At 31.6% G+C, this 23,767-nt stretch overlaps 1 protein-coding gene across 4 annotated transcripts in view; it reads right to left on the reverse strand.

Annotated features, from left to right (window-relative positions):
- Positions 1–23,493, reverse strand: part of LOC128163879 (uncharacterized) — a 34,234-nt gene extending 10,741 nt beyond the window's left edge. For 2 of the 4 annotated variants that reach the window (XM_052827556.1, XM_052827559.1), the window contains exons 1-6: positions 23,405–23,493; positions 20,798–20,852; positions 11,446–11,508; positions 9,167–9,211; positions 8,622–8,657; positions 8,402–8,428 (exon numbers count right to left, since the gene is read on the reverse strand). In XM_052827556.1, the coding sequence (XP_052683516.1) occupies positions 8,402–8,428; positions 8,622–8,657; positions 9,167–9,211; positions 11,446–11,508; positions 20,798–20,840 (214 nt within the window). In that variant the 5' untranslated portion in view covers positions 20,841–20,852; positions 23,405–23,493. Of the gene's footprint in view, positions 1–84; positions 2,953–8,401; positions 8,429–8,621; positions 8,658–9,166; positions 9,212–11,445; positions 11,509–20,797; positions 20,933–23,404 lie in introns of those variants that run through there. The other 2 variants (XM_052827558.1, XM_052827557.1) reach the window with 2 other exon arrangements.
- Positions 23,494–23,767: the final 274 nt, after the last annotated feature.

Raw genomic sequence — 23,767 nt, forward strand, 5'->3', positions numbered from 1 at the left:
ATATATATATATATATATATATATATATATATATATATATATATATATATATATATATATATATATATACACACAAGAGGCCCACCTGCCTTGAAAGTCACATAAGTATCATAGTCCTTAGATTGAAATATCAGAGAGTCTCATGTAGGCATTTTAAGCTTCATTTCAAAGTCTAGACACTAATTTGAAACTTATCAGAATGTTACCCCGCCTTTATTACTTTATGTTTTTAAAAAACATTCATTCATTAAAATTTGGAAAGAGTGGGATTCCAGAGTTCGAAGAATATCCTATCAAATTATCTATAGCTATACCTTAACTTCCGGGGCCAAAAATTGTAAAAGTTTGGTATTAAGAGACCTGCAGACGATTAATGGTCAATCTTTTATAATATTTACAGTTTCTGAATGCGTACAATTTTTTCTACAAGTATACAATGTACAAGGTAATTCATAGATTTTCTTAAATAGAACATATATTCATGATCAATTTAATATTTATAAGTGACAATTTACCAAGTTGTTTTCAAGATGAAATTAAAGATTAAAAGCCTAAAGTTCTGCCAAATTGCCTAGAAAGTTATAACAATTTAACAATTCAACATAAAGACAGTATGACCATATTTACATTGTATTAATTATACCCCCGACTGTGATAATACAGAAGAAAATATTATTTAAACAAAACAGTGTCATTGTGACCATCCTTGCCCAGCCCTAGGGACTGATTTACTTGTCCCAGTGATCATTAATTGAACAATTTAGGTAGAGGACGTCATGGACAATATAACCATACATTCTGTTAATTCTAAAAAAAAACCTAATTGTCCCATCCTAGGATCTGAACCCCTTGACCATGACTTTTACAATTTTTGTACAGAGTTTCATGGAGATCAAAACCATAAATACTGATTTTCCCACATGTGTGTAAGAAAGAAGATATTTGAAAAAGTTCTCCAACATATAAATGAGAAGCCGGTAGTGATAAAGCCATGAACTTCACAATTTAGATTCCTCTTACCATAAAAATGCTTTACACACAAACATATTCTTTCCTTTTTCCTGTAGTTTTTATGAAAAATTTAAAAATGCCAAATTATTATCGCACGATGCACGACAGACAACAGAAGACTAATTACAATTGGTCACCTGATTGACCTCGTAAATAAACAAACTCCTTTATAAATTAATATTTATGGTTTTAAACTAAATTGTAAAATCTTATATGAAACATTTGATAAAAAAGTATGTTTGCTATTAAAGGTGTAAAACTTTAAATGAGAGGTTATCTTTTCAGTATGGCTAACTTTACCGCTTGGGTGTTGAACTTTCATTTATTCAAAGTTCAACTTTGAAAAGAAATTGATCACTTCAGATCGTTTTGTCAGCCTCAACTACACCGTACATTATTTGCAACTATCAATAGATCTATAGATCTAAAATTTTCTATGGGAGTTCGGTTAGATAGATAAACTTGTCTACACATTTTCATGCTTCCAAAAAAATTCTAAGAAATCTAGCCCAGTATGAAACCGGAAAAATATTGTAAGAGGTAAAACTATCTTGTTGATGACAGACCAAACTACTTTCTCGTACGCCTTATAAATTGAAATGGTAAATACAGGAAGACGTCCTTCTCCAATGCTACTACTGATCCATAAACCTAAATTAAGAATACCCAAAAGGCAGCATGCGTAGTTCACAAATTTGATATGTAGCCAATTCTTACAATTTCTAGAGCAAGTATGACACATAACGTTTTCAAAATCTTTAGGCATATGGGTTCCTAATATAAACACTGTTTGAAATAAGGCTAAAAGCATGCTTATGATGTTGTCGGTCCAGGAAACACCAATAAACTGACTTTCATTCTTTTTCCCTTCAGAATATAAAGCAACACAGTACAATGTATGATAAACAACATTACCAAAGCAAGTGACCAGTAATACAAATGCTGAAACATTTAAATGAAAAGTCAAACATGACCACTCGACAAAAAGACATATGGATATCAATATCAGCATTAGCAATTTTACAAACAGTTGCATTGAAACGTAAACATTGAAATCGTCGGGATGGTCTAAAATATCATTTGATGGATCGTTTGTTATTACTACTACAAAGGTAAAAACAAATAACATCAAAACAACAAGATAGAGAAAGAATTGACCTGTTATTCGGACACATCTTGGTAGGTTTGTAAAATCGTTACTATTTGCTACATTTTCAGATTCGTTTGATATAGTTGGTATTGAGGATTTTGTCAAACGAACAGTTCTTAAAAACAACATGTCAACAGATATTAGAGAAAATTCTATCATTGCTGGGGATAAGAATGGATCGGACTTTTCAATTGCCTCCATTGCTCTTTTTGCAGACATAGTAACATTTATTGCCGTTGACGAATTATCAACAATTATTTCATGTTTAAATAGAAAGTTAGACTCAGAAAAGATGGCATCAAACCAAATACATGCGTTGGTTATGAAAATTCCTAGTGAAGCGGCATTTTCACCAAAAGTATTTTCATCAAATCTTTCAAAGTACAATGTAAAATAAATAAACAGAATGAATGTGTACAATATTGACAATATATTATAAGCTCTACATAAGTCGCTGTTTTCTGGACAAATGTCATAAGAAAAATGCTTCCAAGTGTATAATCCACAATGAAATATGTAACCCAGACCAAAGATATACATTGAGATTAATTTGATCTTCAAAAATGTAATGCTTCTTTTGTTTTCTGACGGTTCTAACTTGAAATGTATTTGACGTGAAATCAACAGACATATAACGGAAATCAGTCCAATTGAAATGGATATCAATAAAACAATTAACACCATATTTTCGTTCTCACACTCCGGAGAAATCAGTTGCGCCCAATTAACTGCCATTATTGAAACCACAATGCCTAGTAACAAAACTCCTAGCACAATCAAAAGTGTTGAACCTGAAAAATATGTTTTGTAATTTTTATATTACTAATAAGAAGGCAGTAACAATTATTTAGGCATATTATTTATCGTTCCATGCATTTGATATACCATAGTGTAAAATTTAATTAATATGTAATTTGCTATTTGAGTGTGTACAAAAAATGCAATCTCATTAACTTCATATTTTATTCCGTAAGGAGTTCATATAAATGCCTAAAGTTAAGTATGATTTTCTATGTTATGATATTTAAACAAATATACATTCGTGTAAGGAACATGATTATGAAAAAATTATGTTCGAATAGTTAGAATGAAATGTGGCGATAAAGAGGAATATTATAAATGAAAAATAGAAAGGAGAAATATAAAACATGATCAAACATGATCGGACATCTAAAAATATTAGAGGTAGGATCAGGTGCCATGGGGGAGCGAGCATCCTCTGTTGACCGATCACACCCGCCGTATGCTCTTGGTCGTAATCGGGAAAACAGAAAATCCGTAAACATTTCGGTGATTAATAATGGTCTAACAATTGATATGAAAAACGTCAGTCAGCATTCGACTTAGCAGAAGATTGTATCTGCTAATAAGATCGTTGCATCGACCCCAGATCTTTCGAAATTATTCCTTCAATCGAGACAGTTGTTAATCTTGTTTAAATAACTTGTTTGTCAGTAACTTGTCTCGTTTTTTAAATTTCCATACGTAGAGCATGCCATTGCGTATTAATTGTGAGTTATAAAAATACATATAATTTATAATGTCACGTGGGTTGGTGAGTTTATTTTTGGACAAAATTATTATTGAACATCGATGTGATAGCAAGTGTTGTAATGCAAATTTCCTATCCTCGGAATTTAATATGATTTCTTATTTTGAAGAATGCGACTGTTACATGCTACATGGTCAAAACATTTAACTTTGAAAAAAAGTAATAAATATTTGGTCCATTCATTTTACAAATAATGATTAATTGCATGTTTTTTCGGACTTTAAATACTGTTTAACATGTATAATATAATATGCGATGATATTTTTAATCAGCCGAAATGTAATGCCATCAAATTCAGGTATGTTGCTTTCATTTCAGTGTTACGTAAATGTAGTGAAATTTCAATGCGGTGTAAGATGTAGATGCAGAGTTATAACAATTACACTTTGGTAGCCTATCCTGAATTTTATAATATAACAGCCCTTCCCGAAATATAATATATTTAAAACTGCAGATATTACATTTAATAATCAAAACAGTTATAGAAAAGTTAGATAATGAAAGTTAGTAAAGCATATCCCTGGACTACGAGGACTCAGAATTCAGTGTGAGTTAACATTGAAACAATCAAAACAGAGAAAAACAGTTTACAATAACTGGATTGGCGAAAATACCAGTTATGAAATATGTAGGGGAAATTTAATAAAAAAAATCTAGCATAGCAATTTTTAAAAAGTCTTCCGTTTTTATTGGAAAACCTTATCATTTTTTTTTAATTTTATTCATTTTATTTATTCATACATTTAATATTTATTTTGTTAATACCAATTTTGAACACACTATTTTTAAAAAACACTCGTAGGATTTTTATAACATTTTCAAAATTTACTATTAATGCTCTAAATTTGTTCGTTTCCGTTATGAAGATACTGACTTTTGAGATTTATTGAGTTCATCATTTCAGAGATGACGAAAGATTGTGAAAAAGTTCTTGTTTATTCATGATTAATTAGGACAAAAAGCGTTGAATCTCGGAAAGGCACAATAATGAGATAAAAAGCGTCTCGATTTTGCATGTTTTTTTTCTAATTTTTTTCTTTTCTCGAAAACAATTTGTTAAGACAGGTAGAGGCCAAAAAATTATAGTTAGATTGTTATAGATTTTTTTTTGGTTTGAAGTTTTAAAAAGGGCTGCCCCGTATATTAAGGGCAAAGATGGGTTGAAATTATTTTATCAATAGCTCATTATAAAGGTTATTATACATAGAGGATATTATGTAAAATATGTTTAAGAAACAAATTAAAAAGCAATGATACACTTCTTAATGATATGCAATCTAGATTATTTTGTTAAACTGTCACTATATAGAAAAAGAGGGTCGACCTTTAAAACGAGATTGATCAAGAACGGTAAAGAATTTCTTAACCCAAAAGACCATTTATTTGATATCGAGACAAAGACGTTGTACCTTCCAAAAGTTACCGAGAGGGTGAAAAATCTTTCATATATAGCCTTTTATTTTTTATGTATAATAGTAACAAAATGTGTATTTTACAAATATTTACTAAAACAATACCATTATTTGTGTACAGTGTGCACAATTCAACATTTTACTTTCAAAACAAAATTATTTCTAACCCTTCAGATCACGACTGTGTCCCCATTTCGAAATTGTGTTTGGTTGCCGAATACCGTATACACGCGGGTATTCTAGGGGGTATGTATTGTATCCCACTCCTTAGTGGTGATGTATCAAGAATTTCTTGAGAAGCATATTAATGAAATCTGCAGACAAAATATACTTTGAAAAATAAAAAACTACATGTAATAGGGAGGGGGTCTGTATTTATCCCTCAGAGTTTTGACAAATTGAATTTGACTTTTTGCATCTAAAATGCACATTCAGCCTCTTTAGGATTTGTTGTAAGTATTTTTGATTAAGCTAATTTATATCTTCAAATCTTGTTTATTCATTATGGAAAATGATCACAATGAATAGTGGGATTACGAAAAAAAAATTGTACAAACTGAATAAAAACTTTTGTGACCGTCTTGCGCTTAAAATAGACAGTTTCTATAATTGTTACATATAGATTAAAAAAAAAAACTTTTTGTATATCAATATTTTTTTAAAGATCAATTCAGTTAGCCCAGATACAATGTATGTATTCGGTATTATTTTGAGTTAATAAAACATTAGTGCCAGTTATGTCAAATTTTAGATATCGAACTTCAAAGCTTAAATTCCCGCAAAACTCAGACGATTTCTATATATTTGCATGATTTTTTGCTAAACGTCTATCACTTTCTCAAGATTTTCTTTTGTTCAAGTCACACAGAACCTCAAGAATATGTTACAAGACTCTCACATGTTAAAAACGTGAATAATGATTAACTGAAAACAAGAGGTCAAGAGGCCATATCGCTCACCTGTACATCAATTGCCTTAACTCTGATCAAATAAGCATTACATAATCAAAATTAAAATATCTTGACAAATAAGTAGATCTTGCTCAAAAAAATTCTATCTTAATGTTTTTATGATAAATATCAAGCCCCAATAACCCCTACTTTATGGCCCCATTTTTGTCTAGAGAATCACGGTTTGATCAAAATTTATTCTGCACAACCCATGCTTTCACAAAAGTTACTGCTTTTTGGACTAAAACATTCCCAGAATATTTTTGAAGATTTTCTCAATTTTTTCCTATGTAAAAATGCATCCCTTATTACCCTCAGGGACCATAATTCTAACAAACTTGAATCAACACTATCTGAGGATGCTTCCACACAAGTTTAAGCTTTTCTTGCTTAATAGTTTGGGAGAAGAAGATTTTTAAAGATTTTCTCTATACATTCTTATGTAAATATCCATCCCCTATTGCGGCCCGCCTTATTCCCGGGGACCATGATTTGAATAAACGTGAATTTACATGGTCTGAGGATGCTTCCACTCAAGTTTAAGCTTTTCAGGCCAAATGGTTTTTCAGAAGAAAACTTTTAAAGATTTTCTCTATACATTATTATGTAAAAATTCATCCCCATTGTAGCCCCACTCGGGAACCATGATTTGAAAAACTTGAATCTAAACTACCTGAGGATGCTTCCATACAAGTTATAGCTTTTCTGGTCTAATAATGTTTTAGAAGAAGATTTTTGAAAAAAAAACAACAATTTTCAATAATTCTAAATTATTTCCCCTTTAAAGAGGGTGCGGTCCTTCATTTGAACAAACTTAAATTCCCCTTTACCCAGTGATGCTTTGTGCCCAGGTTGGTTGAAATCTGCCAAGCGATTCTGGAGAAGAAGATGAGAATGTGAAAAGTTTAAAACGACGACAACGCCAACGACAACAGACAACGGACAAATTTCGATCAGAAAAGCTCCCTTAAGCTTTTAGTTCAGGTGAGTTAAAAAATGATACTGAAAATTAACAAAATTGCTTGTTTTTGTCATTTTTGGCTGCAAAAATACCTTCCCCACAACCACAACCCCCCCCCCCCCCCCAAAAATTTTCTTTATGAATTTTGTGTAATTATAAAATATCTTTCTGTGATGATTAATGAATAAAAACATATTCATTTTAGATATAATGATCATTTGCGCAAACGAATCAGATCGTTAGGAATAAGATACTATAAGGCTGTCCGATTGATTTTACAGCGATGTGTATAAAGTCACTTGTCTGTATGTGATAAGATATGATGCCATAATGAACTCTGCATGATCTGCATTTCTTTCGATCATTCTGAGAGAATGTGCCGTAACGGAATAAATGAATTTTATTGAACATTATAAAACAGCTTGATTCCTTTGATTAGTCGCTGTTGTAAATACTAATGATACTAAATTCAATATTATCAATATCGGGTATCTCTAGATCGGCAGTGTGAATGCTTTGTATATGGTAAATAAATATTTATAAACTAATTGTTTTGATACTCCTCCCGTTACATGTATGTGTAAACTAATGAATGGAGATATGTACGTATATGCATGTAAAAACCAGCTTGGCGCAAGTTAAAGATCAATGCAATATTAGTATATTTTACGTGAAATTGGAAGAGAAAATAAGAACCAATGTGGATCATGCTGGAAAAACTTACTTATTGACCAAATTTTGCGTAAATCGAGCATAAAAAGTAAAAATGTGCCTAATTTCGATGATGATAAAAAAAATGACAATATTTCAAATAAACGAAATATCTACATGAACCCCCAGCAAGAAATGCAGACTAAATTACCGATCGAAAGATTTATATGACGTTACAAAAATGCATAACATATACATGTACTGATGGATATCGCTGTTAATGAAAATTTAAAGAAATTCGCCCGCCATTTTTTTTTCGATAATTAAATCAGTATCGATTTTCAATATAAATTTAGCTTCGGACAGCCTTAACATAGCTGCGCAGATTATTGTTTTTGCCGTTCTGCACTTGCAAGCGGCTTTGATCCGTCTTGATATCGCCGACACAAATTTCTTTTTTTTAAAGAGGGAATCTTAAATTTGCTCACCGACAACGAATAGGCCGAGTATTTCTTTGTATACAGTCTTAAAATGAAAAACTTCTTTGTTGCGGGCAAAGAGATCACGTCTAGTTATTTATTGATTTTTTTTATAATTATCACTATTATTATTATCATTAGTACATTATTTTTTAATTTACTATATTTAAAATTAGCATCACCATTTTTGAAAAAAAGATAAATTACCATTCTTACTCAATTTTAATGTACAAACCTGGTTCACAACATCGCCTATTCTTGCCTGCAATTCAAAACAAACACGTTTGCAATGATAAGAAAACGTCATTAAATTAAAAAAAACACTTAACAAAAAGAAATAGTGACAAAATGATATTGAGCGTAATGTGATATCATAAGGAAAGAAATAAAAGCTCAAAAATACATCTGAGAATTTATATCCACTAGATGTACTTATTAATTACAAGAAAGTTTACCTTCGAGAACCTGCTTTTCCTGGGTTTGTTCTGAATCTTTAATATAAAAAAAACACTTAAATTAAAATTGAAAATGTTGTGCGATCATTTATCTCTATGTTTTTATATTAATATTGAGCATTCGATATTCGAAAAAGATATTATACAATATGTGTGCATTTAACACTCAAATAAACACGTAAATGCATTTCAAGTTTTCCTTCAAAATTGTATTTTCGAAGTAGGTTACAACGGCCATTTTAAAGCTATTAAATAACAAAAATTCCAATACATGTTTGACCTATCTATATATTTTTCTCTTGCGTTTCGTCGGGTTTTTTTTATGAAAATAAGAAAAGTACTAATTAATGAAATAATGCACATTAAAATGACAATTCAAATATGTAAACAACAATTTAACATGTTACATCTATTGTTTCTTATATATTTCTAAAATTAAAAAAATTCATGTACATTTTGTTAATAAATTACCCCTAAAAAAATGAAATAGTCTGGTTTGTTTCGTAAATAAAAAAAAATCTACAAACTGTTCATGAACAATTTACCTTCATCTTCATTGTTTTCCTGCTGAATAAAGAGCCTCTGAGATTCTGTAATAAAGCTAACAGTTTTTAGAATAATGACGTCTTAAAGCACTTGATTTGTTTGTGGACAAAATCGTGTTACAAATTCAATGCAACATTTTTGAAAGAACCCATTTTCAAATGTAGTACCTCCGTTGGATACCAAGTATGTGGGCAAAGAAGGCACATGTATATGTTATATACTAGCGGAAAAAATAAACTGTGCATTATAAAATTTAGTATAATTTTTCTATAACTACTGTTTGTATTTATAAAATTTAAAAAATCGATAATGGGAATGTTTTTGACAATATCGGATGGTAACCGTCCGGGTGCACGGACTTTTTCATGGTTAGTGAGCACCTGATGTTTACTGAAGAATTTGTACGCACGACTTTTACGTGCCAATACTGTTTGGAATAAGAACTGTAAAGGATTTGTTTAAACTTTTTTGTTAAAAAAACACTTTAGTTTCAACACAATTTACCCCGAAGTCATGCCACGACTCAGAGAAAACCAACGTAATCGTGCTGTTGGGATGCTACAAGCTGGAATGGCACAAAATACTGTAGCAACACACTTAGAAGTTCCTCAGAACACCATCCAGTCATTATAGAGACATCTTCAACAATCTGGAAACACTCAGGATCAACCGCGCCCTGGACGACCTCGTTTGACGTCACGTCAACAGGGAAACCACATTAGACTTGCGCATCTGAGAAACCGTTTCCAGACAGCAAATTTGATTGCCCGTAGCATTTCAGGGCTTCGACCAATTAGTCCAAGAACTGTGCGTAATCGTCTGCGCGAGGAAAACATCAGACCAAGACTTCCAGTGGTGCACCCAGTACTGCTTCAACGTCATCGTATCGCCAGACTAGCGTGGTGCACACGACATCTGCGATTCAGAATACAGGACTGGGCCAATATTCTGTTCATTGATGAACCCAGATTTCATTTGGATAGCAGTGACGGCCGTTGTAGTGTGTATTGTTGCGTTGGGGAGCGTTACCAGGACGCTTGTGTTGTGCAACGTCGACAATTTGGTGGAGGTAGCGTTATTTTTGTGGGGTGGAATATCAGCACGTGGGAGGACCCCACTGCAAATTGTCAATGGAAATCTCACCGGCGTACGCTATCGAGATGAAATTATTCAGCGTCATGTGATACCCTTCATACATCAAAATCACATCACTCTGCAGCAAGACAACGCTAGGCCACACGTTGCACGTGTAGTCAGGGACTTGTTTGTTCAGCAGAATATCGATGTCTTGCATTGGCCAGCTGTTTTCCCCGATTTGTCCCCAAACGAGCACGTCTGGGATGAAATGGAAAGACGTTTACGCCGTTTACTAAATCAGCCAGTGACATTAGCTGATTTAGGCAAGGCTTGCATTGGCCAGCTGTTTTCCCCGATTTGTCCCCAAACGAGCACGTCTGGGATGAAATGGAAAGACGTTTACGCCGTTTACTAAATCAGCCAGTGACATTAGCTGATTTAGGCAAGGCTTTAACCAACATCTGGAACAACATCCCTTAAGCATTTTTGAACACTTTAGTGGCATCAATAAGGCGTCGTTGTCAAGCATGCGTGAACAGTGGTCACATGCGTTATTAGTTTTGTTAATTTAGTTTCAAATAACAGTGACTTTCGAGTGTGCTGAAATTGACGTTATTCGACGTTGACATTAATGTTTTATGAGATGCTGTTACGAATACATGGGTTAACAGTATTACAAAAAATAAAATTTGTTCATTGTAATTTTTAAAATGTTTTTTTTCATACATTAAAAAATGCACAGTTTCTTTTTTCCGATAGTATAGACCACGTCCTTAGATTGATATATTTTTTTTTAAGAAAAAGCATTTTTATACGCTATCCCATATATATATATATATATATATATATATATATATATATATATATATATATATATATATATATATATATATATATATATATATAATATGTTGTAAAATAGATTTCTCCACATCATCTTTCTTTTAACAATGAAACATGTTTGAAGCTGATTGATTTAATAATCATGTACATGTTGACCATTCAAGTTCTCAATATATATGAACTTACTTTAAGGTCTGTATAATTGAAATGAAAAATAAGTCAGAAGACTTTAACCCATGATCATAGTGAGGCATTTTCACAGTAACTAATAAATATGTTATTTTGAGGTCATTTTAAAAATTTAATATTGCATGGGCATAATTATAGTTCTACTAATTTTCGATTAAATTTGATTTACCTGGTTGTGTAGTCTTGCAACACAAACACCATCCTAAATTGCAACACCAACTTGCTTCGATATCTGTAAAAGGAATGAATTTTTAAAGGTATCACAATTGCATTAATTACAAAAAGCCAATCACTCATTTTTATCAACTGTTTTTGGAATAGCTGCATCGAGTTAAGACTTCTGAGGACTTAACAAAAATATTTTTTGTCTGAATAAAGATAAATCTGTATAGTAAAAGTTAATATAAGGGGTATAAAGCGATATCCATCGAGTTAGAAAAGTATGTTTCAAAGCAGAAATATTGCAAAAACTCCTGATTAACGGATTTTGAATATATGCATGACCAATTGAACACAACCAAGAGTGAAGACTAGGTTCGTTTTCTTGTTATTTTCGGGTTTTGGCTTACTAAAATCTTGCTGATTGGTAAACAGCTGATTAATCATTATGTTTTATCAGTAATGTTTAAACTAAGTCTAACTTGGGTTTGCTGACAGACTTTCCTTCATAGACCAAGGTGTGTATTTGGAACTTGTTTTAGTCAGCTCGGAGTTTGCATAGATTCCGTCTTGACAGACCCAATCTATCTATCTATCTATCTATCTATCTATCTATCTATCTATCTATCTATCTATCTATCTATCTATCTATCTATCTATCTATCTATCTATCTATCTATCTATCTATCTATCTATCTATACAGAATGTTTAAAACAAACTTTAGAGATTTATCATCATATATATCAGGAAAAAGAAATCCGTTACAAAATGTATAATATTAAGGTAGACCCAGTGGCTCTCGTGTCCGGTTCATTTTTACAAAGCGTGTTAATTTTCCGGTTATAGTTTTGGACACATCAATGATCACTTAAGACAACATGTATTTGATTTCAAAACTTGTACAAATATGGTATGGTAGCTTCAGTACAAATATATTGCTCATATTTTGAAGATGGAGAGGAATACCACAAATATGTCAAAACACTTGGTGAAAAATTACTTGCCGGAAACTGCTGCATTTGTGTCTACAGTTTTGCCAGCTAGGAACAAAATTTTGGTATTTATTTTACAGTTTAATTGATTATATATTTTAATAGTCTGATAGATGGTCTATTTCGTTCATTTCAATCTTTGCGTTCAAAAGATATTGTGCCATATGGTCCATCGGTAGAATAACAAAAAATAAATATTGTAAAGTATTCGAATTTTACACTTATTTTTGCATACACGTAATCTTTGACATTGAACCTTCATGAAATACTATTTTTACCAGAATAAAAAAATCCTACGCAAGATATAAAACTAAACATTTGGTAGGGGTACACTGTTAAGTTGTTAACTTCCGATTCCGGTCACGTGATGAAAGCTGACTGACGGTTTTTTAGACGGCTCCGCAAAAATTGCTCTTTTTTGTCTCTTTAAAACTTTAAAGGCTTACTAAAGGCGCTGAATCCATAAAGGAACAGTAGGAAATCCGGCTGTTGCTGTATTTTGTGTTCTTTAAAGATATTATATTGTGAACTGTGAAGTTAAAATATTCGTAGTGAGTACCTACTCATCGGACTGTTTTGTGTTGGAATATGTCGCTGGCTATGGAGGGAAAACAAAAACAAGAAAAAAAGAACGAGAAAACAACAGACAAAAGGTTAGTACAATTGAGTCTGCATTCCGCCCCATCGTCTGTAAAAAACTCAACTGTATCTGACAAAAGACCGTCAAAATTACAGCGCACGAGTAGTTCAGATACGGAGGGCCACGCCACTGATATTTCCGATGAATTGAAACTCATACACCAAAGTTTGTCAGAAATCAGAACATCAATGGTTAAAAACGACGATATTAAAAGCATTGTTACGACGATTGTGTCCGAAATCAAGGGAGAAATAAAAAATGAAATCATCAAAGAAGTAAAAAAAGCGCTTACAGAGGAACTCACGTCTACGGTTACGGCCAAGGTGAGAAACGAGTTTGATAGTAAGATCGACACAAAAGCTAAAGAATTTGAATCTTGCACCAAAGACATTTCAGAGGGAATGAATATGGATCTAGACGCATTGAAAGAGAAATTCCACGAACATCTGAAAGAACTGCGATCTTTAAAAGATAATTTGAAGCGGTATCAAACTTTAACAGAAACTGCATATACATTAGCGAATCAAAACCAGCAGTATTCCCAAAAGAACAATATTAAGTTCATAGGATGGAAGGAGAAAGGACAGGAAAATCTCCGAGAGGATCTCTGCGCAATTATGAATGACACAGTAGGAGTGATCATCGACCCTGCCGACATCTTGGAAATCCATCGGATCCCGGGGGAACGTGGAAAAACTCGGCCTGTCATCGCCAAATTCAAAAACACAGAGGCAAAAGTTAATTTGATTAAACACAGATCAAATCAAGAAGTAAAAAAGAACTTTATTATGTTTGATCATATCACTCAACAAAATTCACAACTTCTTCGGCGACTAAACGACGACCAGCGAATTGACAGAGCCTGGTACTTCAACGGGAAAACGTTTGCACTGGACCACCAAGGAGTTCGGCACAAATTCGATCTACTGGATTCGGTGGACTTGAAGCTAAAGTAACTCTAAATCCGATATTGCGGGAGCAACAATTCGATCGGGATCGAGGACAAAGAACATTAAATTGATCGGGATCGCCATACCAAATAAATGAACGATAGGTGTGCTTTGTGGTGTGAATGTCTATGTGTGTGTGTGTTTTTGTCAAATAATGGGCTGGTAAGTGGTTACTTGCTGAAATCTAAGTCATTCTCTATTATGTTATTTTGCACTGTTTTTTATTTCATTACTTTCCACGATGCCACAGTCAGATAATATTACAATAGCTACGGTGAACTGTCAGGGGCTTGCAACTCTAAATAAACGTAAAGATGTCATTAATTACTACAAACAAAAACAATACTCGATAATTTGTCTTCAAGATACGCATTTTATACCTGAGCATGAACCATTCATTGAATCTCAGTGGGGATATAAATGTTTCTTTAACTCATACATGTCAAATTCAAGAGGTGTTTGTATACTTTTTAATAACAACTTTGAATTCAAAGTCCTCAGAGAAAGGAAAGACACAGATGGTAACTTACTTGCATTGGATCTAATCATTGAAGAAAACAAGGTAACACTTATAAATATATATGGGCCTAATATGGACACCCCTAGTTTTTATGAAAATATTAGGGATATTTTTCTAGATTTTGATAATGATTATTTTATACTATGTGGTGATTTTAATTTAACTCTAAATCCTTCTCTTGACACTTTTAATTACACAGGAGTTAATAACCCTAAGGCTCGTAGTAAAGTTTTAGAAATTATGGAAGATTTGCAACTTATCGATTATTATAGAGTTCTGAATCCAGATAAAAAAGTCTACACTTGGCGCAAGAAAAATCCATTGAAACAAGGCCGCCTTGATATTTTTCTTATTTCTAATAGTTTGTCAAATTTAGTTGAAAACTGCTCTATTAAACCGGGTTACAGGTCTGATCACTCCATTGTTTTGCTTGAGTTAAAATTTAATCCTTTCACCAAAGGACGTGGGCTTTGGAAGTTTAATAATACTCTTTTGTCGGACAAAGAATATGTGGTAAAAGTAAAAGATATTATTCAGTCAGTTAGTAGCCAATATCTAGACAATGTAGAGAGTGGTAATTTTCAATGTAAAAGTGGTATTGACGAAAGTCTTTTCTTTGAGGTGTTAATGATGGAAATAAGGGGGGCAACTATTTCTTATTCAACATATAGAAAAAAGGTCAGAAACAACACTGAAGAAAAGCTTATTCAGGAGATAGAGTATATTGAATCAAATTCTACTGTTGATATTAATACTTTGGATGAAAAAAAAAGTGCTTTGGAAAAACTACGCAAGGAAAAGTTACTTGGGCATATGGTTAGGTCTCGTGCCCAATGGTTGGAGGAAGGCGAAAAACCTTCAAAATATTTTTGCAATTTGGAATCTAGAAATTATTTAAATAAAACAATAAAAAAAATTGAAGCTGAGGATATTGGAACGCTACATGAACAAGGAGAAATACTAGATTATGTTAAGAAGTACTATGAAAAATTATATGCAAGTGTGGATACAAATTTGGTAAAGATTGATTTAGATAATATTATTTCTAATTACAATTCACCCAAGTTAGAAAAGGAGTTGTCAAATGGTTTAGAAGAGGCTTTCTTAGAAAAAGAGGTATTGAATGTCATAAAACATATGAAGAACAACAAATCTCCTGGTAGTGATGGGTACACTGCTGAATTTTTTAAATTTTTTTGGAAAGATATTAAAAATTTTGTTGTACGAGCCATTAACTGTATATTTCTGAGGAAGGAACTCCCCATCTCACAGAGGCTTGGAATTATTTCATGCTTGCCTAAAGGTGATAAACCTAGACAGTTTTTAAAAAACTGGCGACCAATCACTCTTTTGAATGTTTTGTATAAGATTATTTCAGGGTGTGTTAGTTTCAGAATCAGGAAAGTTTTGGATTATTTAATATCTGATACACAGTCTGGATTTATCAAGGGAAGGTACATTGGAGAGAATACTAGATTTATATTTGACCTTTTATCTTATACTGAGTTCAAAAACATACCTGGTCTTTTAGTACTTATAGATTTTGAAAAGGCGTTTGATTCTATGTCATGGTCATTCATATACCAAGTCCTTAAATATTTTGGCTTCGGGGAGAATATTATTCAGTGGATTAAGATTTTAAATACAAACTTCCATGCTGCTATTTTACAGTGCGGCCATTTATCACAACAGTTTGTTGTACAAAGGGGATGTAGGCAAGGAGACCCTGTTGCTCCATATTTATTCATCATGTGTGCAGAAATCCTAGCAATAATGATTAAACAAAACAAAGAAATTAAAGGTATATTTATTAACGATAATGAACATAAGATATCACAATATGCAGATGACACTTCACTAGCCCTTGATGGTTCACCCAAATCTCTTTTTGCAGCTCTAGAAACCATAGAATTTTTTTCTAGTTTTTCTGGTCTTAAAATAAATACATCTAAGACAAAGATTATTTGGATTGGATCAAAAAAATTTTCAGATCAGGTCTATCATCACACAAGATGGAAATTGGATTGGGGGTCAACAACATTTAACGCTTTAGGCATTCAGTTCTCGGTAGATCTTCATAATATTGTCGATATTAATTATAATTTACTAATTCCCAAAATTATAGCTATGGTCCAGCAATGGAAACGACGAGTTCTTACTCCCATTGGTAGAATTACTGTTATTAAAAGTTTGCTCATTCCAAAACTAAATCATTTATTCATATCACTACCAAATCCAAAGAAAGAAACAATTTCATACCTTAACAAAACTATTTTTGAATTTTTGTGGAAATCTAAGATTGATAAAGTTAAGAGGTCAGTCATTACTCAGGACTATTCGTCAGGAGGGTTAAAAATGGTTGACATTAACAATTTTATAACATCTCTTAAGTGTTCTTGGATTAAAAGGCTTACAAAAGCACACAAACCTTGGATGGATTTTTTATTTACCATTTATGGAAATGATTTTTTACAGAAATTGTTTGATTTTGGTGATAGTTTTGTAATTGAATGCTTACACAAGGTAAACAATGTTTTTTGGAAAGATGTGTTAAATTCATGGTTATGTTTTATTACTACCTATAAGAATCACCCAAAGGTAAAAGATAATTTTTTAAATACTCCAGTGTGGTATAACTCAAATATACACATAGCAAATAAATATGTTTTTATTAAAGCCTGGTACAAGACCGGTGTAAAGGTTATTCAAGATTTTTATGATGAAAATTGTAATTTTTTAGATATTGAGGAATTTAAATGTAAATACAGTCTCAAGGTTCTATGTACAATGCAATACAATAGTGTAAAAACAGCAATTTTTAAGTTTTTCAAAATGTCTAATATTGACAGGACTTCTGTTAAAAGAAATCCTAATCCATGTATACCATTTTTTTTCCAAACAGTTATACCCCATGAAAAGTGTACAAAAATTATTTATAATGTTTTGAATGAAAATGTAGTTGTTCCAATTGCTGTAACCAAATGGAAAACAGATCTAACGGATTATAATGTTGAAGATCTTACTATATGTGACATTTTTAAGATTTGTTTTAATACTACCAAAGATTCTTCTGTACAATGGCTTCAATTTAGAATTTTACACAAAATTCTTCCAGTTGGCTTCTACCTTAAAAAAATTAATGTCAAAACTACTGACATATGTGGGTTCTGTAAAAGTAATGTTGAAACTATTATACATGTTTTTATTTCTTGTGAGAAAATACATACCCTGTGGAGTGAACTTAGTTTATACATTTACAGAAAGACCTCTGAAAGAGTCGGATTTAATATGTCTAATATTATACTTGGCCAACTTCCATTGTCGTTTCATAACAAAGTCATTAATTTTATAATTCTTTATATGAAACAATATATATTTTGTTGTCTTATGTCAAATAAGATTCCATGTTTAATTGGTTTCCTTTGTCATTTAAAACTAAAATACAATATTGAAAGATATGCTGCAGTACAAACTTGTAAATTACAATATTTTGAAAAATTATGGGATAGTTGGAAATGTATCTTTGATGCTGACATCTAATCTATTCTCATTATGACTATTTTTTCTATTTCTGTTTTGTCACTTAAATTTTCTTTTTTTTCTTTTTTCTTTTTAAGTAGGCAAGTAACCACTAAATAATACATTTAGGTGTTTTTTCATAAGTGTGGGTGTGTATGTGTGTGTGACTGAATGTCTTTTCTGTATGTTTTTTCCTTGAAAAAGAAATAAATTATAAAAAAAAAAACTTCCGATTCCCTATATTTTCGTTCTGCCCCCTCCCCCCCCTACTTTCTAAAGCGATCAAAATATATGAGAGCATATAGGTACATTTTTTTCTTCAACTACTTACTAGTTATTGTATATTTTTAAAAAAATTATAATAGTTGTTTTTTATTTAAAAAATCCTACTTGTATAGATGTGAAGAAGAAAATTGTAGCTCAATGTGCTCAATTCCTCAAACTAAAAACATTCAAAAAATTTATTTGTCTTCTCCATTATAATTAAATGACTGTTATTTACTTTGCGTACAAACTAGGATAATTTTCCGCTGAGATATTTTTTAGGAATAGCAATTATTACTTTATCCCCGCAACAGAAATGTGTCAGAACTATGGAAACTGTTTTAAAGATGTCGTTTTTATTTACTCGTGTCTGAAAAACTATCAAAATTGATGTAGATTTCACATTATTTATTGTATAAAGAAGGGGCCCCAGAGAGTAGGTATATACAGAATATCATTCTTTTATTATGTTTGTACAAGTATTTAACATACTCTAATTCATATAGCATTTCTAATGTTCAGCCAAATTTTCAGCGTCAATCGTAGAATTATAAGCAAGATACAGAGCTCACAGTTCGCCTAGGTTTGAGTCATATTTTGTTCACATGAGTTTATTACATTCAGCTTAAGATTTTTAACTTGGTATTTCCTATTCAGCATTTAAAATGGAAAAAAAGAATGGCCTAAGATTTTCAATTCTTTTATTCACTCAAGACCAATTCACTGGTATTTGAGGTTCAAAATCAGTTTATACAAATGAACACAAACACAGTGAAGGTCACATGTACATGTACAGTAGGAGTAATAATGACGAAAAAAGGTTAAGTTTACAATACAATAAGTTGTTAAAGTTGGTTTCTGGAAGAACAGTCTTTGAAAATGTTCTTAATAAATATTGACCAATTTTTTACTTTTTTAATCTTTAGTTATTAAGATCTGTGTACAAACATAGAATTGTGAGCAAATCTCTGTATCTTGCTTATAATTCGAAGCTTAACACTTAAATATGGTTAGTAAATAGAAATTGTAAACAATTAATATATATATATATATATACATACATATTTCCGTCAGCGATATCAAACTCTATTTAAACTGAATAAACTCGAGAAAATGCCGAGCATCTCAACAAAACCTATTGCATTAATCTATTATTACGCAAAAGATAATGCCGAATTACCGATAGAAGGAATTGTATTTCAGTACTTTTTTGATACATCAGATTTTGCTTAATTTGAGCAGGTAAACAGTTAACTGTTTGATGTACCGAAGTCTCTGTTTGATTTGATACGTAAAAATCACGAAATACAGACGATAGTTCCCAGGTTACAAAGCATAAATAATGAAAACGAAACGAAAACAGAACAAGCTAACACCAACGTCATGTGTGAAAACTGTCAACGCATTGAAATATTTCGCCTCAATTTACTTCACAAAATCGGCACCAATAAATTTTGCATGTTTCAAAAATTTCCCTCCATACGCGAACTGTTGCACAACAAGCAAATTCATCATAGTCATATCGACCCTTTTTCGTATAATGTCATGGCTGCTTTAAACAAAGAACCTCGTTTTAGAAGTATGAAACACGAGTCTTGGTAAAATGGGTATGAAAATCCGGGCCGAAGGAAAATAAAAGCCGGGGCAGATCGGCAATCATTAATTCCAAATACGCATTATTTTGCAGCAATATTTACAGCGAATACAAATATACTGGTCCATCAAATATCCTGAAATTTTAATGAGATTGTCAGACAAATACCTGCCAATCTTTTGTTTTGCTCAAGCCAAGTCTTGCCTACCCATTTTACCGTATGCCGAAACCGAAGCTATTAAACTGATTGAAACACGCCTTTCCTTTATTATTATTTTCGTAATAACTCAGATTTAAAACAGAATTAGCACTTAATTTTTGCAATTTATATTTTCCTTCCCATACGGATAATTTATGCTAAACTACGTTGAATTGGACTCGGTAGTTCTTGAGAAGAAGATTTTTAAAAATGCACCCCCTTTTTCTACAGTTTCAAGGTTTTCTCCGCTTTGAATACAGATCAGACTTTTATTTCTGCAATTTATATTTTCCCTCCCATAAGGATGCTTTGTGCCAAATTTGGTTGAAATTGGATAAGCGGTTTTAGAGAAGAAGTTCAAAATGTAAAGAGTTTACAGACAGACAGACGGACCAACGGACGGGCGGACGGATGGGCGGACGGACAGACTGACGACGGACAAAATGTGATCAGAATAGCACACTTGAGCTTTCAGCTCAGGTGAGCTAAATAGCATATCATTACTTTGTTCATGTATGGCGATTATTGCTGAATTATATGATAAACCAATGCCAATAAAACTTACTCTTGTATCTTTTTTTCGCATCTCCTATCATAGCAAATGAAAAACAATCAAACCATTGGCAAAAACATTTTTTTTTAAATTCACCTTATTTGAATACTGAAAATAGAAATAGCATTACTTTCTTGTCCTTGGTCGTTGATTTCTACAATCCTATCGTCCATCTTCGTTGAATTCTGAAGAAATGTAATTTTCAAAATCAGTGCAGCGTTCACAACATCGGCTCCTATTACTATTATATCATTGACGGTTTGTTTCTGCCTTGACACGATTACTGTTGTAAAAGAATAATTTATAACCATATGTTTAGCGCATTAGCGGGTTATGTAAAAAATTTTCTGCAATGATCGCTACCTTCATCAATAACCCGCATGAAACTTTGAGTATATATATATATATATATATATATATATATATATATATATATATATATATATATATATATATATATATATATATATATATATATATATATATATATATATATATAATAAAAAACTTTTAAAACACTGTTTCAAAATATTTCGACCGTGTTACCGGTTTTCATCAGTCGGTGTTTATTGTCTATAGCAACACAACGTAGAACATATATTATGACGTCACAATATAAATACAGTCTGGCAAGTGACGTCATACAACAATATATTGCGCCAAAAACATATGAAATATAGGTGAGAGTCTATAGAAAGCACATTGATAGCCGTAATTAGTACATAAACAAGTAATATATGAAAAATGTATAGATAACGGGACATAAAAAAGGAAATGTCTATACAAACTAGTAATAATGTAGTCTAAAGACAATAATGTTCCCTTTTGTTTATACCAAAAGGCATATAAGTATTTAATTTTTTCTTCCACAAATTTTCTCTGAATTTTCTGTAAGTTTCATCTTTGTACAATTTTTCGATACCTATTACAGAATAATCCTCAACTGTGTGTTTGTCAGTATAAAAATGCATTGCTACAGGGTCGTTAGTTTCTCTCCTGATCAGTGACAAATTTAAAACATGTCTTTGATATAAAGTTACCCCCGTTTCCCCAACATATACAATTTTGTTACACTTTTTACAAAACACCCCATAAACAACATTACTTGACTTGCAATCGATATGATTTTTAACTTGATACGTTTTGCCCTTAGAATCTTGAAATTGGCCAGAACAAATAATATATTTACACATAACACATTTTTTGCACCACACGGCTCGGATAAGTGTTGTTTTTTAAAAAAGCGGTTATTATGTTTCTTATGGACCAATATGTCTTTCAAGTTTTTGTCTCTCCTCAATGCCACTATAGGTGTGTTATGAAACGCAAGTTTTAGGCGGTCGGAATTTTCGAGAATTTGGTAGTCCTCTGGAATAGTTTAACACAAACGGAACACGGTTACACTTTTTGTTATTTTTTCTGTAGTTCAATAAATCCGAGCGGTTGAGTTTATCCACCTTCGCCAGCTGATCCTCGACATCCTTGTTGAAATATCCACATTTGCGTAGATTAGTTTTAATTTTCTCCCGTTGTTTGAAATATCCCTCATCTGTTGAGCAATTTCGGCGCCCACGGATACCCAGTCCAAATGGTAAATATTTTTGTAGATTCAGGATGGCTGGATTTTTTATTTAGGTACATATGTTTGTCAGTGGGTTTACTGTACAGGTCGGTAGAAAGATATCCTTTTTCAATAGAAATATTTACATCTAGGAACTCTATGCTAGATTTAGAAAAGCGTAGATCAACCTGAATATTTGGATGTATACCATTTGCCAGACTGTATTCATATTGTGACGTCATAGTATATGTTCTACGTTGTGTTGCTATAGACAATAAACACCGACTGATGAAGACCGGTAACACGGTCGAAATATTTTGAAACAGTGTTATATATAATATATATATATATATATATATATATATATATATATATATATATATATATATATATATATATATATATATATATATATATATATACCTTGAAATAAATTTAAAAATCAGGATTTTATAAAATTTTTAAAAATCAGATATATATATATATATATATATATATATATATATATATATATATATATATATACCTTGAAATAAATTTAAAAATCAGGAAAGAGAAAGATTGTCGATTCTAAAAAAAACGCGTGTTTTGCAAATGTAGTGTATTGATACAACTTATAATAAAATATGAATTATGTTTATGTGGAAATAATTAATATTTTTCGCTCTTTTGCCACAAATGTTTTGGTGATACTGAATGTTATATAAGAGAGGCTTGTCTTATAATTATCAACGTAATCACTGTAACGTTCTACAAAACGTCAAAATCTTCAAATACTGAACAATTGATTTTAATTTGTTTAAATGCGTATAATAATCGTGATGATGTATATGTATAAGCTATATATTATTATTATTGTGGAACATTTTAATGGCCTTAACTTTTGCTACCATTCCCAGCACAATGAAGTGGTAAATAAATGTTTAGAAAAGGGTGTCATCTGATCAAAACCACTGCCTGAAGAGAGTTAAATTACTTGACACCATAAATCTGTAATATATTGTAAGTTGGACAACAACCAAAGATTATCATATTTAACTACAGTATATTCTAAATCCGTCAACAAACGTTTGAAAAAACATTCGCATATATAAATATTTATCACTACTTTAACAATTTAATCCATTTTGATTTCTATTATATTTATACAGCACTGTAATAATACAAATAGCTTACCTTTATTTACTCCTTAAGCTTTCCTTTGTTGAATATTTGTCGCAGATCAGGGGACTCTGATTTAATGTGACATTACCAGACAGTATGAGAACAATATCAGAAAATACTTTGCTGGAAACCTAACACGATAAGTTATCTCAATGTTCTCAAGATTTACTACTTAACCCAAAAAAACGTTCCAGATTAACAAAAGAATAGACCTCCACCAGAGATAAGGCTTTTTTGGCAAAATCAAAATTATATGCATGACAAAGTATTTCAAAAACCAAACTAATCTGGTTTTAAAAGATAGCAAATTACATCTTAATCAATAATTGTGAACACTGCATAAATATTTGATATAAACCTGCATATAAATCAAAC

The sequence above is a fragment of the Crassostrea angulata genome, chromosome 9 (genome assembly GCF_025612915.1).
Source record: "Crassostrea angulata isolate pt1a10 chromosome 9, ASM2561291v2, whole genome shotgun sequence".
NCBI classification, from domain to species: Eukaryota; Metazoa; Mollusca; class Bivalvia; order Ostreida; family Ostreidae; genus Magallana; species Magallana angulata.